This window comes from Furipterus horrens, unplaced genomic scaffold (assembly GCF_987537825.1).
Source record: "Furipterus horrens unplaced genomic scaffold, mFurHor1.1.pri manual_scaffold_9, whole genome shotgun sequence".
Classification (NCBI taxonomy): domain Eukaryota; kingdom Metazoa; phylum Chordata; class Mammalia; order Chiroptera; family Furipteridae; genus Furipterus; species Furipterus horrens.
In genome coordinates this window covers 54763314-54777693 of record NW_028327179.1, presented here as the reverse complement: position 1 = coordinate 54777693, position 14380 = coordinate 54763314, and the positions used below count along the sequence as shown (strand labels likewise).

The window sequence follows — 14380 nt, the reverse complement described above, 5'->3', positions numbered from 1 at the left end:
AGGACATGTCACATAATAATTGTGTTTAGTTTTAAAAAACCCTTTTTTGACCTTGTTCTAGTGTTTCCTGGTTAGTTTTGACCCTGTTGATAATGGGATCATTGGCAGCAAGCTTCATCTTAAACATAGTCCTAGGTGACCAGAAGAACTACTTCAGTTCTCTGTCTACAGAGGCTCAACAACAGCCAAGGACCCAGGTTAACCATTGGCCTAGGCCTCCTGTGATCTGTGTGGATGCTGACCTAGCAATGTTCACAGGAGGAGGTGAGTACACTCAGTAAGGGGATCTCGGTGGACTCGGGGATCTTGGTGGATTCGGGGACCTTGGTGGATTCAGGGATCTTTGGGTTTGTGTAGGGAATGAACAGTGTCTGATATATGGTAGGTAATCAGATGAACAGATGAATTGAATTAATGACAATGAAGGAATAAATGAATGAATAGTTGAAGGGGAAAGTGTGAAAGCAAGAAAAAGCAAGCTGTGTCAGGAACTGCAAAAGTGAGAGAGCCTGTCATAAAAAGGCAGTCAGAGGTTTCAGAGTGAACCAAGGACTTGGTAGGGAAAAAGCAACAATGACAAAAATAATCCCAAATCACAAAAACAGCATGAAAAAAAGTCTGCATTAATGTGTTCTAATAGGCTGAGTGCCTGTGAAGTGAACAGTAAGCTCAATGAGATCTGTTCATCATGATAATGACAATAATAATATTACTACAAGTTTTTACTGTGTGCCAGGTATTGTGCTAAGTGCTATATACAATTTTCTTTTGTAATTCTCACAACTCTAAGAGGTACTATCATTATCCCCATTTTACAATTGAGAACACTGAGGTTTAGGGAAATATAACATGCCCAAAATCATATGGTCAGTAGGTGGTGGAACCAAGACTACAACTCAAGCTTATTGAAGTTCAAAGTCCATGATCTTAATTACTGTGTTATACTGCCTCCTCCACCCCTGCTTAGCATGGTACCTGGCCTGTAGTAGGTACTGGGTAATATTTGTTGAACAGATGGAGTAATGTGGCATTATGGCACTTTTGTGAAATTAAGCAAATTCCTGACCACATCATTATTTTTAGATATGTGTGTATGACCTTACATTGTTCTAGAAGCTAATACATGGATCATAAAAGGACTCCATTCTTAATATTGACTCTTTCTTTTTTTGTAGTATCATTCTCCAAGCTAGAGCTACATCATGTTACTATTATCATCACTTTCCAGTCTAATTAGTATGATCTACATCTTTCTTTTGTTTTGCATGTTGTATCATCTCTGAATCTAATATTCCTTTCATCTATAATTGCTGAGACATTTACATTTTACATTTTATGGACTCAGAGTTAAAAAGGACTTTAGAGTTACATGGCCAATTGTTTCATTTTACAAACTAAAAGAGAAGTCTTGAGATGTGGAATAATAATTTCAAAATAACTACTTGTATTGAGTACTTGTTCTGTATCAGCCTCTGGGTTGAAGCACTTCTCATCTATCCTTATTTAACTTTGTTGATAGATACTTTTACCAACTTCATTTTGCAGAGAAAGAAACTGAGGCATGGTGATTTGCTCAGATGACTAGTAAATAATAGAGCCAGGATTTGAATCCAGGTCATTCAGCTCCAAACCTGAGCTTCTTTCAGCCACTATCTATGTGCTTGTCAGTGGCAAAGCTGAGACTGGAGCTCCAGTCTATTGCATCCCAGATCAGTCCTAGCTTCACTATATCACTTCGTTTTCATTAATATTTTTAAGTGCACTGACACTTCTGAAACTATTTTGACCAGTTGAGAATAATGATTTGCAAAATCTGCCTTCTTTGATGTTACTCCTGATTCTATTGCTTCTTTCAGAAACGAATGCTTTCAGTGGGTCTGCAAGTATGGCAGGGAGGAACATAGGCTCTACAGACTCAGGTTAGAAAAGAAAAGAACACATTGTTCTTAGTGAGGCATCCGTAAAGTAAGAAGAAGCACTTACATAGATAATGGAGAGAACTCCATTATAGTTTTTGGTTGAAACATTGAGGATGATCTTTAGCTGTGAAACCAGCACTTGGAAGGCAGCAGCTGTTGTGAATCCGCCTATCAAAGGATCAGCCAAGTACCTCGCTATGAATCCAATCTGCAAAGCCCCAAACACCGACTAGAACAAGAAAAGGAAGGAAAAATCAAATATTTGCCTGGGAGAAGAAACTACTCCCTTGAACTATTAACAAGTTAAACTTAACACCAATTTAAACTCTGGTAACCTGCCTTTAACACGAAAATTCTTGTAGAAAACAAATCTGAATTTTTTTTAATGCTCTATCTCTCCCCTACATCATTGTAAAATTTGAAAACCATGGGGCATATGAGCCTTGAAGTATTTCTAGATATGTACTAAGAAAAGCAAAAAATAATGTAGCTTATTTCTGTGACCTTTTGCAAAGATAAAAAGAAATAGGTTATTCTGACTAGTGGACTGAAAATTAAAAACATGATTTAGAATTAATATCACTGTTTTATGTCATTTGCACAAATAGAAATGCCTTCCTTCAATTGATATAATTGTTCCCCTACCTTTTCTCATAAATACCCAGTGCCTTTGCCTCCTAATTGGAACATTATTTTGGCTTCTACCTGAATTAATGCTTCTGGAACAGCTATTCTTTGATCTCAGTAAATGATTGTTGCCTCCCACTTTGAAGAGCCTTTTGTTTGGGGGTCAGCAATGGTTAGTTGCTTCAAATAAAAATGATGCCAATCAATATTTTACTTGTAAGTCCATTACCTGTATGATCCCAACCAAAAGAGTAAGGGTGCTTGCAATCAATACTCTTGCTGCATCTCTAGTCACATTGTCTATCATGGTAGCATTTGCCACAGTCCCGTTACTGCTGGATATGAAAAAGTTTTCATCCGGGGCCAGGCTCAGAACAACAGATCCCACCATTAAACTGACCACTGGGAAAGGTCCTGGGGGAAAAAAGTCTTATCAGTTAATACTTATAATTCACAAGTGTTTAGATTCAACATGTCATGTCTACATAGGATTAAAAGGGTGTGAGATAATTAGTAGTGATTCGGAATATGTTATTTTTTCACGTAAGAAGCTAAAAAGGCATTCAGGACTTAGAAATGGGCAAGAGAGACTTGTAGGTAGGTAATCCTAATACAGCATTCAGGATGCTTTCTAAGTATACAGAAAGGGTGTCTAACTTATCTTTGTGTGATCTTCATGTGTGTGGTGGGGGCAAGTTTTCAGGAAAGGTTTCCTGGTAGAGGTGATATACAAGCCGAGCCCTTACTTGTTCTGTCTTATTTTTATGCTATAGAAGTTCATTTCCTAGAGCATCCAATGTCCTGCTCTGTGGAGCTGAGGACCTTCATCAATACCCAGAGTTCAAATTAGGGTAAAGAAACAGCAAAAGGAATGTACAGTTTCCTTTATTCTCTTTCCAGGTTAAATTTTTTTTTTCATATAAAATGCCAGTTTGTAAAATTCTATGTTTAAAAAGTACTCCTTTTCTTCCAGCAACTGCTCCAGTCCCTGCTGACACGTTTATCCATGATGATGCTTATCCTATCCTTCAATCATGGAGGCTTTTATGACTGGGAGGCTCAGTACCAAACTCCAGTAACCCAAGTGTCTAAATGGATAGAATGCCAAAGAGAAAAAAAATCAACTTCTATGTTCCTTACCTTATCAAGTATTTGATACTGATCAATTCTCTCAGGTGAAGTTCTTTCAATCAAAAACCTCTTCCTGACCTCCTTCCACAAAGCAATATGCCAGATATTGGGGGAAATACAACTAAGGGCAAGGATATGGATTGGGAATATAATGGACAGTTGTAGCTGTTTGATGAAGATTGTCCAGGTAGACATGTCTAGTCAGCAGTTGGATGTAGGCACAAAATTATCAAAGTTGAAAAGTAGCATTAAAACATTTATTTACTAGAATGTTCTAGCAAAAGAGAATTCAAATTTTAGAACTGTAGGAAATAAACCCATTTTGAGCCATACCAAGTTTCTAAATTTTTTTGGCATTATTTTGCTAGTATTCCAATCTTAGTGACTTAAAATAAGTATGCTCTTTAATAAAATAATGAATATGCATTTGATGAACATAATTTAGTAAATGTTAAGTTAATCTAGTAAAACAGTAGGTTCAAAGACCTCTGGAAGATTTTTTTTTTCCTTGTCACATTTTGTTTCGGAAGAGAACACTTTCTAAATATGAATTCAAATGTATTACATTAAAAAAATAAAACCCTGCTAAAATTTGGAGGTAGGCTATCATTTTAATAATTTTTCAACTTTTCTTCTTCATGAAAAAAAAGTTAAGTATGCATCGGCCTGCGAGCCAAGTGTTGCTGGTTCGATTCCCAGTCAGGGCACATGACTAGGTTGTACATCAGATCCCCAGTTGGGGGCGCAAGTGAGAGGCAACCACACAGTCATGTTTCTCTCCCTCTCTTTCTCCTTTCCCCTCTCTCTAAAAATAAATAAATAAACAAACAAATTTTTAAAAAGTTAAGTATGAAGCAAACTAAAGGCATAGTATTTTGAAAGCTAAGAAGAGCCATTTGCATTATTGAATAGAAAAAGCAGGCAAAGCACTGAAACCCTATTTCCCTGGAAATCATTAACAAAGATATGGAAGCATAATACACATAACATGGCCAAAATATGTTAAACATGAATAATACAATTGTAGTATTTGCTTATAATTACCAACTGAGATGTGTCTTGATGTTCCAAAGATAAAGTATGTCAGGATAGGGAAAAAAGCGGAGTAGAGACCATATCCAACAGGAACCGCAGCTAGTAAAGCATATGCCATGCCTGAAAGTACATCCAAAATGATTGAATTTGCAAACAAAAGTTACAGTATATTTCTACTGTACAAAGAAAGAACTTTTCATAGAGATCCTCAATTTGCAGCTTGTCCTAAGCTTCCCCTTATTGTGCATATAGCCTGTGACTATGCTAGAATAATGATTGCACCTACATGAATCAGCTGCTCTAATGAACTGGCTCAGCTGATCAGTAATTCAATTATTCACTGATCACACAAGTGGAAAAAAGAAGCCAATCAGTTGTTGATTAAAAACTTCGTCAGTTCAGTCCAAAGGCTTATACCACTTTTGCATGTAGACAGTTCCATCTGAATGCAGTGTTTTTTTATGTTCTGAGGGACACAGTCATTGGTGTTCTGCTCTTCCTCCTTTCTTCTCAGGGAACAGAAAGTAGATTGAAACAAAGAAAAAATGACAATTGTACATAGTGACAGGCAAGACAACTCCCTTCGAGTCTCCACTAGGAGATCAACTTCTCCACTAAGCTAACCCAGCATAAATGTCATCTAGTATGAAGAAATCTGAACCTTTCTGGGTACATAGGGGTTGGAAGATGATAATGATGTGTTTTTTTCCTTGGTTAGAGACTTCTTACATAGGCAGCACATCTTAGTCCATGTTACCTTCTCATATTTCGTCTGCGTACCATGGGAAAAAATCAAGCTCTTTTTCTCTTGGGTCATTAATAAACAATCACATTTATAACAATAAAAAAAGAAAAAGTATGGTAACAACCTAAATATTTTGGCCCACAGGTGCCCAAAATTATTTTTCAAATGAATACCTCAAAACAAAGAAATAGCTAACTAAATTAAATTATATTTTATACACTGTTATTCGATGAAATGAAATCGATGTGATGTGTAGAAATACACTTACATGGGGATATGTAAAGTACAAAAAAGTGAGAAAAAGCAGAATTTAAAATAGTAAGTATGCATGCTCCCACTTTCGTAAAATACATTGTATGGATGAAAATAATCTGGAAAGATTTTCAATATAATACAAAGTAATTCACATATGCAAAAAGACTATAATATAATAAACACCTATGTGTCCACCGTCCAGCTTAGAAATGAGTGATTTTTGCCAGTGCAGTTGAAACTCTGCATACTCTTCCTCAAGCACATCCCCTTTCCTCTCTTTACCCCAAGAGGACAACCACCATGCTGAATTTAGTGCTTATCATTCTCAGATATTTTTATACTTATATACAGATATGCATTTATGCATCTAGTAGAACATTTACTAAAATATTAATGGGTTGCAATACACCAAGATTTTGGGTTTGACCCCCAGTCATGACACATACAAGAATCAACCAGTGAATGTATAAATAAGTGGAACAAAAAATTGATGTTGTTTTCTCTCTCTCTCTCATCTCAATTAATTAATTAAAAATATTAATGGGTTGTCTGTATGGTAGGATCAAAGGAAACTTATAGTTTGTTGAGGAGATATTTTTTCATGTATTTTCTAATTTCCTACAATAAGCATTCACTCATTCACTCAACAACTATTGATTAGGAACCTACCACATGCTAGGCACTGTTCTAGGTTTGAAAGAATACAGAAGTACAAAAAGTCTTTGCCCTTACAGAGTTTACAATCTAGAAAAAAATCTGTATTACTGATGCAATTGTTTTAATATATAACATTAAAAGAAGGAATTGCAATAACCAATCATCCCAAGAACATGGACAAAAAAGGTAACTCCACAAAAGGAAGACCAGGAAAGGAGTAGGAAATGAAAACAACCTATTTTCTATGTCCTTTTTTTCAAGTCCTTCTTAAACGTCCACTTCCCTAAACTCAGCTCTGCTGTTCTTGCAGGCCTAGAAAATGGGGAGTTTTTTAGTTTTCATATAGTGTCCTATTTAGGGACAACCGCTACTTAAATATACTGTAATTATCTTTATTATAAACGGATTTGGTACAACAATTTTTGAAACAATACAATTAGTTAGGAAATCTAAGCCATTAAATTAAATTGTAGCTTTTCTGTTGTTGATATCCTTCCTGTGTAGGATAGCCCCCGTAGACTAATAAAGGGAGTGGTAGCAAACATTTGAAAGCATCTACAAGGCAAAATTAGAAAGAAGAGAGCAGGCTCCCCATAGCTGTACAGAAAGGTAACACTGAAAGGGCTGCATTGATCTTTTGCTTGTCGGTGGAAATTTTTTAAATAACGAAGGTCAAAAAGATTCCTTATCCTTAGCAATAACTGGCTTCTCAGTAACTTGAACCTGACCTCACTACTGAGTTTTCCCCTCACTCCTCAGCTGCCTAGCCACCTATTATATTGTGGACCTGCCATCACTAGAAACTGCAGCACCCTCTCAGAAATCTCAATTTTGAGTTCCCTTCTCTTTAACTACAGCTTCCTAGCTTTTCCACTCACCTGCTGCAGTACCCTTATTGCAACATTTCTTTGTCTTCATGAGGCTTCTAATCCATTAACTGATCAAATTCTCCCTATCCTTGGTAGCCTCCTGTCTTCACTGTCTCCTTGTCCATGGAATTTCACCAATACTCTGAACTCCCTTGCTTCACTCTCTCTCTCCTTCCCTTTTCTTGTCTGGCAAAACCCCAACCTGGCTAAGCCTAAATGCCCACTTTTTCATGACAAGCATTTGAGCAGCTGGATAAACTGGACTAAAAACATCTACGTTTGTGCCAGCCTGAGAACCAAAGGGTTGTTGGTTCAATTCCCAGTCAGGACACATGTCTGAGTTGTGGGCCAGGTCCCAGGTTGGGGACATATAAGAGGCAACCACATATTGATGTTTCTCTCCCTCTCTTTCCCCTCCCTTCCCACTCCCTAAAAATAAATAAATAAAATATTTTTAAAATAAAATAAAATAAAAAATAAAAAAAAATCTATATTTGGGCTGACAAGTTTCATGTAAAATTCGTGATCAGAACCCCAAGTAGACATTCAGTACTGCCTGGCAATCCCATTGTGTTTCCTCCAGAAGTGTGTTTTGTTCGTTTCTACTTTTCTCAAACTGCACATCCTCCTTCTCCACACAGATGCAGTTCAGAGATGAATCTTGGACTTCATCCAAAATATAGAATCTGTGAGATGCCCCTAAGCTGCTTTTTACCAAAATGTCAAATGTCTCTGCATCTGCACTATATTGCCTGTCTTTCTTCCTCTGAAAATGGTGGAGCTATCCCCCTCTGTCTTTAAGGAACAACTTTCTCACTTCCGTCCTCATCCACACTCTCCCTTTCTCACCACTTTTAGTTGTTTCTCCTCTACTTCTTGGACCACAGATCTCTTTCTTTCTGCTACGTCATTCCCACTAAGTCACAAATGTGTTCTAAAATCTCCTACATTAAAAGAAAAATCATAGTCAATAATATTGTAATAATTATGTATGGTGCCAGGTGGGTACTTAAAATATCAAGGGGGACCACTTTATAAAATATAAGTGTCTCATCACTATATTGTACACGTGAAACTAATACAGAATAATAATGAATATAAACTGTAATTGGAAAAGTTAAATAAATCTTCCTTTCACTCTACCTCATCCCTTATCTCCCTCCACTGCAGCCATGTCTCTATTCTGCTTCACAGAAAACTTCCTTACAAGTGTAGTCTGTATTCCATCATCACACTCATCCTTCAAGAATATTCAACATTATTGGCTCCTCTTTTTTTAAATAAACCTCTTCTCTTGGTTTCTGATCTCACATTCCTGCAATTGTTCTTTTTCTCTAACTTCCTGAGCCCAACTTCCTCACGTTTCTTTGTGGCCTCCTCTTCATCTTCCTGACCTAGAGTACTCCAGTTGTCTTCTCTTCCCATCTGCCCTTTCTCCGTAAGTAATCTCAGGCATTCCCACTCCTTTAGATATCACCTTTAGAGTGATGCTTTCCCGGTTCTTATGTCTAACTCGGCCCTCTCCTCTGCCCTTCACACCTGTAGTGCTTCCAACTCTATGTTTGGTGTCTGCTTTGTTGTCTCACATGCAGAAGAAAACTTGATTTTCCATCCCAAGCCTCAGTCAGTCTTTGCCATTTTAATAAATGATGTAACCATTTACCCAGTTGCTGAAGCCAACAACCTTGAGGACATCTGTAATTTTCATCTACATGTAATTCATCAGTGTATCTCAGTGATTCTTTTCCCAAAACATAGATCTGTGCAACTCTCTCCACCTCCTGCTTGAACTGATCAAAGCTGACACACCTGTTCTTGGGACTGAGATGAGGGTGAGGTGTCTGTGGTGTGATATTTAAGTAGGGTCCCTGAGAATGAGTGCCTCACTTGCCTCAATCTGATCCAAGTCCTACCTAACCTTATCTCATTTTGTTTACCCATTCTCTCCTCATTGCACTGCACCTGCACCATAATTCTTTTCTTTTCTCCCTTGAAAATACCAAATGACTTTGACCTCAAGGCATTTGCACCTTTGCCTGAGACATTCCTTTCTGATCAGTACATGGCCACTCCTTTTCATCCTCCAGTCTCTGATTAAATTTCAGCTCCCCCTAGTAAAGCATTCCTTGACCATTCTATCTAAAATATACTCTCCCCAAATTAATCCCTATTGTTGCATATTTAACCCATGACCTCTGAGATATTTATCTATCTATTTATTTCTTTATTTCCCCTACCAGTCACTGGAAATGAGCTCTGTGGGGTCAGTACTGGTGCCTGTCAAAAACCAGAGTTCCCTTGACTGAACGCTTAGCATACAGAATTGTTCTACAAATGTTATTAAGTGCATGAATGATAAATGAATGCATGAATGAACCAGGTTAACCTCCCAGAAATTCACCTTACAGAGATGATTTTATAGAGATAATGTTTCCAGAAAACAAATTATTATAAAATAAGGAACTGTGCAGTGTACAAGTTAAGATCCTAGAAATTAAAGTCTGGGTTCAAATCTCAGCTCTACCTCTTACCAGCTCCATGATCTTGGGCAAGATTTAATAAACTTTCCATCTAGCCCTGGCCAATGTGGCTTAGTTGGTTAGAGCATTGTCCCATTCACCTGAGTCACCAGTTTGATTGGTATATGCCCAGGTTTCGTGTTCGGTCCCCATTTGGGGCATGTGCAGGAGGCAATTGATCCATTTTTATCTCTCACATTGATGTTTCTCTTTCTCCCCCTCTTTTCCTCTTTCCCTCTCTCCCTCTCTCTCTCCACCCTCTCCCTCTCTCTAAAAAGCAATGAACATGTCCTCCAAGGAGAAAAAAAAAAACAAAAACAAACAGATTTCTCATGTGTTAAAAAAGAGTAATAATAGTTGTCGTGAGGACAAAGTAAGTTAATTGGTTGAAGCCCTTAATGTAGTGCCTGGTAATTAATAAATAAAACTAAAATTAAAATGAATTCTTATAAGGTACTTGTCTATGAAAACTTAGGAGAAACCAAACCTGAAATACTGTTTTCCATACATAAAGATGATTGATTACCAGAAATACAATTCAATATTCTTCACTAAATGTTTACAGTGCCATCTATTTTGTGCCAGTCTTTGTGCTAAGCACTGACTAAACAAACATGGATTTGATGCTTCCTGTCCCCCAGAAGTCACAGGGTGTTGCCATGTCACAGCTGTGAGAGTCCACTGTGCACACAGGTACTTGACTTTGTTTAGCTTAGGACCTGCCCAGCCCCACCAAAGACTTCCATCCACCTTTGTGACTGAAAACATGGCTGACCAGGCTGAGACTCCACCCTGGGACCACAAAAACTCCTCCTTTTCTTTGGGAATCTACACGGTCTGCTCTGAGTTATCTTGAGAGCTCCACATGCAAATTTTGGCTCATGAGTTGCTCTACAACTATTACTAACTTCTGAAGCAGTCTATTTCCAAGTCATCTTTCTACACACATCCCCACCTCACCTTACTTCCCTCACTTGGCATACTCAGACTTAACCTTTAGGGAAACTCAGCTCTGAGAACTCAACCTACAGAAAGCCATTCCCAATCCCCTAAGGCTGTGTGCACTCCCATAGCAAGCAAGGTTACATTAAGTACTCCTGCCACCAGCTTCACATCCAATTGTTATCTATTCCCCCACTGGACTATGAGCTTCTTGAAAGCAAGTGATGCATCATATTCTTGTCAGCATACCTAGTACCTGGCACATACGGAGTGCTCCATAAAATTATAATAAATAAATGAGATTTCTGTTTTCACGATTCAGGGGCTTTGTGAGGAGGGCAGAAGCAAGATGATGGGAATGGGGGACAAAGGAGAATGTTATTCACCAACTAGGCAACAGATTTACAAGATGCTAATGGAAATGTGATATAAAGCCAGTTTTTAAAAAGTAATAACCACCTATGTTGGAAGATTTTTCCAGAGATTAAAATAAGGGGACAGATTAAAAAGGAGGGGGGAGGGAGACAGAAAAAACACTTATGAGTAATCCAGGCTAAAATACTTTTTCCACATTCCCTTAAGCCAGTTTCAAACTGCAGGTCAAGACCATGTGTGAGATATAAAGTAATTTAATGGGCTGCAATTATCATTTTAAATATATATATAAGCATAATAAAATAAGACAATAGAAAATATCAGAGTATACCACTTGTGGTGAGGGTAAGTATTATTTGACAAAACCTGAGCTGAATGTGTAAAGATCATAATGTAATGCATATTTCTTACTGTGAGTTATGGTCAAGACAAGTTGGGAAGCCACTGCTTAGGTAATAGGGCTCCACTGGAGCCATGCAGCTGAAGAACCAGCTTGGTTTCCCAGAAAAAGAACTCTAAGTAAGAGGTGGAAGAAAGAAGCAACTTTCTCTACCAAGGGGCTCTAGAGGAAAGATGAGGTCTTCAAGGGGAGCAAGTATTTGGTGCAGATCCATGAGAGCCTGGGGAAAGGTGTGACCTGCTTCAGGAGGCTATCATTCGCAGTCACTCGGAGCCAATCACAATACAACACCTTACCTTGTAGCGTACCCACTAGTCCAGTGCTAACTCCTGAAATGATGTCACTAAGCAGCCATTCCTTGATTCGGTATTTGGGGAGCCAGTCCACGATGGGCAGGAGAGTCTTCAGTACACCAAGGGCTCTCTTTCTTGAACAACTGTCAAAAAGGAAGAGAAGTGAGTTTCCAATATAATCTCAGCCACAAGCAATAAAAAAGTTTTGAACTTAAACTCTGCTGATGTTTACAACTGTTTAAAAAAAGAATAAAAATTGCAAATACCAACACTGAAATGCTCACCACATTTTTGCCAAGAACTCTATCTACCCTTTTAAATGTAGTGTGCTAAAAGACACAGGATTAAGTGCTCCCCACCCCAATCCTCTGAGAAAATATCCCTGTATAAGAACCCATTTTCTGTTCTAGCCATACATTGATCAAGGTAGAGTCTCTTAATGGAGATTAATATTCAGACTTCTACCCCCAAGTGCCTTTTTCTACTTCTCTTTCTCTTTTAAGACAAATAAACATGCTTTGTTTATTTTGGCAATACAAGCTTGGAACCAGTTTTTACAAAACTGTTAACATCTGTACCTTGCTGTACCTTACTACTTAGTATTTTTTTAATTCCACAACCAACAGATAAAAGAAAATATATTAACAGTAAGTGAATATTCTTTGATGCCTGATAATGGGATTGTGGCTATATTTTTAAAGAGAAGTGGGATTTGCTTCAAAAACTGTGGGGGGGGGCAAGATGAAACAAGATTAACTTTGAGTAGGTCATAATTGAAGCTGGGTGATGGTTAAAAACATGGAGAGGAAGTTCATTATACTAATATGTCTATTTTGTATGCATTTGAAATGTCCTTAAAATATAGTTTTGTTTTGTTTTTAAGAAATAAAATCTAGCAGTTGCCAATTTTCTAATTCTCTTTGTTTGTGGTATCTAATGACTGGTGTCCCTTTTTGGCTGAGACTGGTGGAAGTTCTCCTGCAGTCCCACTGCCTGTTGTGAAGGACTTGGAGCGAGGCCTGCTCTCCCGAGTTCTGGCTGTCATTCAGTGTGTCTAACGGAGTGCATCCTGCCTAGATGAGCTTGGGCTTTCAACAATTCCTACTGGTCAGGTGATGGGTTTACCCATCATCTCTTTTTAATTGAGCCCCTTCCTTCTCCACTCTCCTCAGCCTTCACCAAAAGGTAGTTGGGGCCCCCTGGACCCCCCAAGAGCACTCCAGATGTCCACAAAAGAGAAGGGGAGAAGGGACTCCCGGAACACACTCTCCCCAAAGATAAGTTTCTGAGACTAGAGTCAACTTCGCGCCGAGAACGATGAAGCCTTCCTCCCACCAGGAAGGACACCTGGCTGACCGCGGAGCTGGAGTCCTGCCTCTGTCAGTAGAAACGCGGGAGTCCCCACCACAACGGCTGACGCCAGCCGCTACCTGCAGCTCTCGGCCAGTCGCTCCCGCAGCGTCCTGCGCTCCTGCAGGCGCCGCTCACACTGTTGCTGGAAGGCGAGCTCGTTGTAGACTGGCCTCGATACCACGTAGCTGCCACTGTACTCCGGGAGCGGTGGCTCTGATCTGCGGCCGGGTGCTTCCATGATCTTCGAGCAGGAGGAGGACAAGGAGGGAAGTGATGGAGGGAGGAAGGAGAAGGAACAGTGAAGAGGAAGGGACAGGGAGAGACAACCGTGGGGTAGCCCCCTCCCGGCCCCACCTGTTGCAGCGGATCTTGGAGAGCCTGGATCGCGCTCAGCCACCCTGGGCGCTCGGGGCCCGCCTCCCCGGGGCGCCCACCAGCAACTGAACGGGGGCACCTGAAGACTTCTGCGTCTTGTAACCTGCACCTGCTTCCCCGGGCTCCTAAACTCTAAAGAAAGTGAGCTCCGCGTTGGGGGCTTCGGGAGCTCGACCCAGTCAGTCCCCTCTTGCGAGCAGCCCGGGCGCTGTCCGCGTTCTGAAATCTCCCCGGACCCGAGCTGGGACCTGGGTCGAGAGAAGGGCTGGAAAAGGACCTCGTGAGCGTCCTTCCCTCCCTGCACCGGACTCGGGGCACAGCCCCAGGTGTGCACTGGAGAGAAGCACAGCCCCGGGCCAGTCGTGGGACCCTCTGATCACGCTCCCAGGTCCTGAGGCTGTGTGCACTGCAGATTCCAGGTGCAGCTCACAGCAATCCTGGGGGCAGAACTTTGGGCAGCTGAAGCAGATCTTTTCCCCAGACCTGTTTTCCTAGCTTCCTTCTCACTCTCACCGTCTCAGAAAGGCTGTCCAGCACCTTGCCGGTCCCCTTCAGGCCCCACACTAGATCCACCGCAAACAGCGATGTCTTCCTAGGAGTCAAGCCCAGCCGGCCTGGCGTAGGCTACACCTTCAGCACTGATCTCACCTGCTGTGACTCTGCTCGTGCCCCGCCCGGTATGCCCCAGCACAGCCGTTTCTCTGCCTTTATAGCTCGAGCAGAAGGCTGAGACACGTTTTATTTATGGAGCAATAGAGACACCTAAGTCGAAAGAGGGACACACAGGCAGCGGTTTTTCCCCCTCTATTCTACCGGGAAAGAAATCCTAACCCTCCCGCATTCTTGCTCTTTCCCGAACACGAAGGCTGAGAATTTTACTGGATG

At 40.2% G+C, this 14380-nt stretch overlaps 1 protein-coding gene across 1 annotated transcript in view; it reads right to left on the bottom strand.

Moving 5' to 3' along the window:
• The window catches only part of SLC26A4 (solute carrier family 26 member 4), a 43876-nt gene extending 30518 nt beyond the window's left edge, over positions 1 to 13358 (bottom strand). Inside the window, exons 1-5 of the mRNA XM_090287350.1 lie at positions 13198 to 13358; positions 11771 to 11910; positions 4722 to 4832; positions 2776 to 2960; positions 1984 to 2148 (exon numbers count right to left, since the gene is read on the bottom strand). Of these exons, the coding sequence (XP_090143476.1) occupies positions 1984 to 2148; positions 2776 to 2960; positions 4722 to 4832; positions 11771 to 11910; positions 13198 to 13358 (762 nt within the window). The remainder of the gene's footprint in view (positions 1 to 1983; positions 2149 to 2775; positions 2961 to 4721; positions 4833 to 11770; positions 11911 to 13197) is intronic.
• Between the last annotated feature and the right edge of the window lie 1022 nt (positions 13359 to 14380).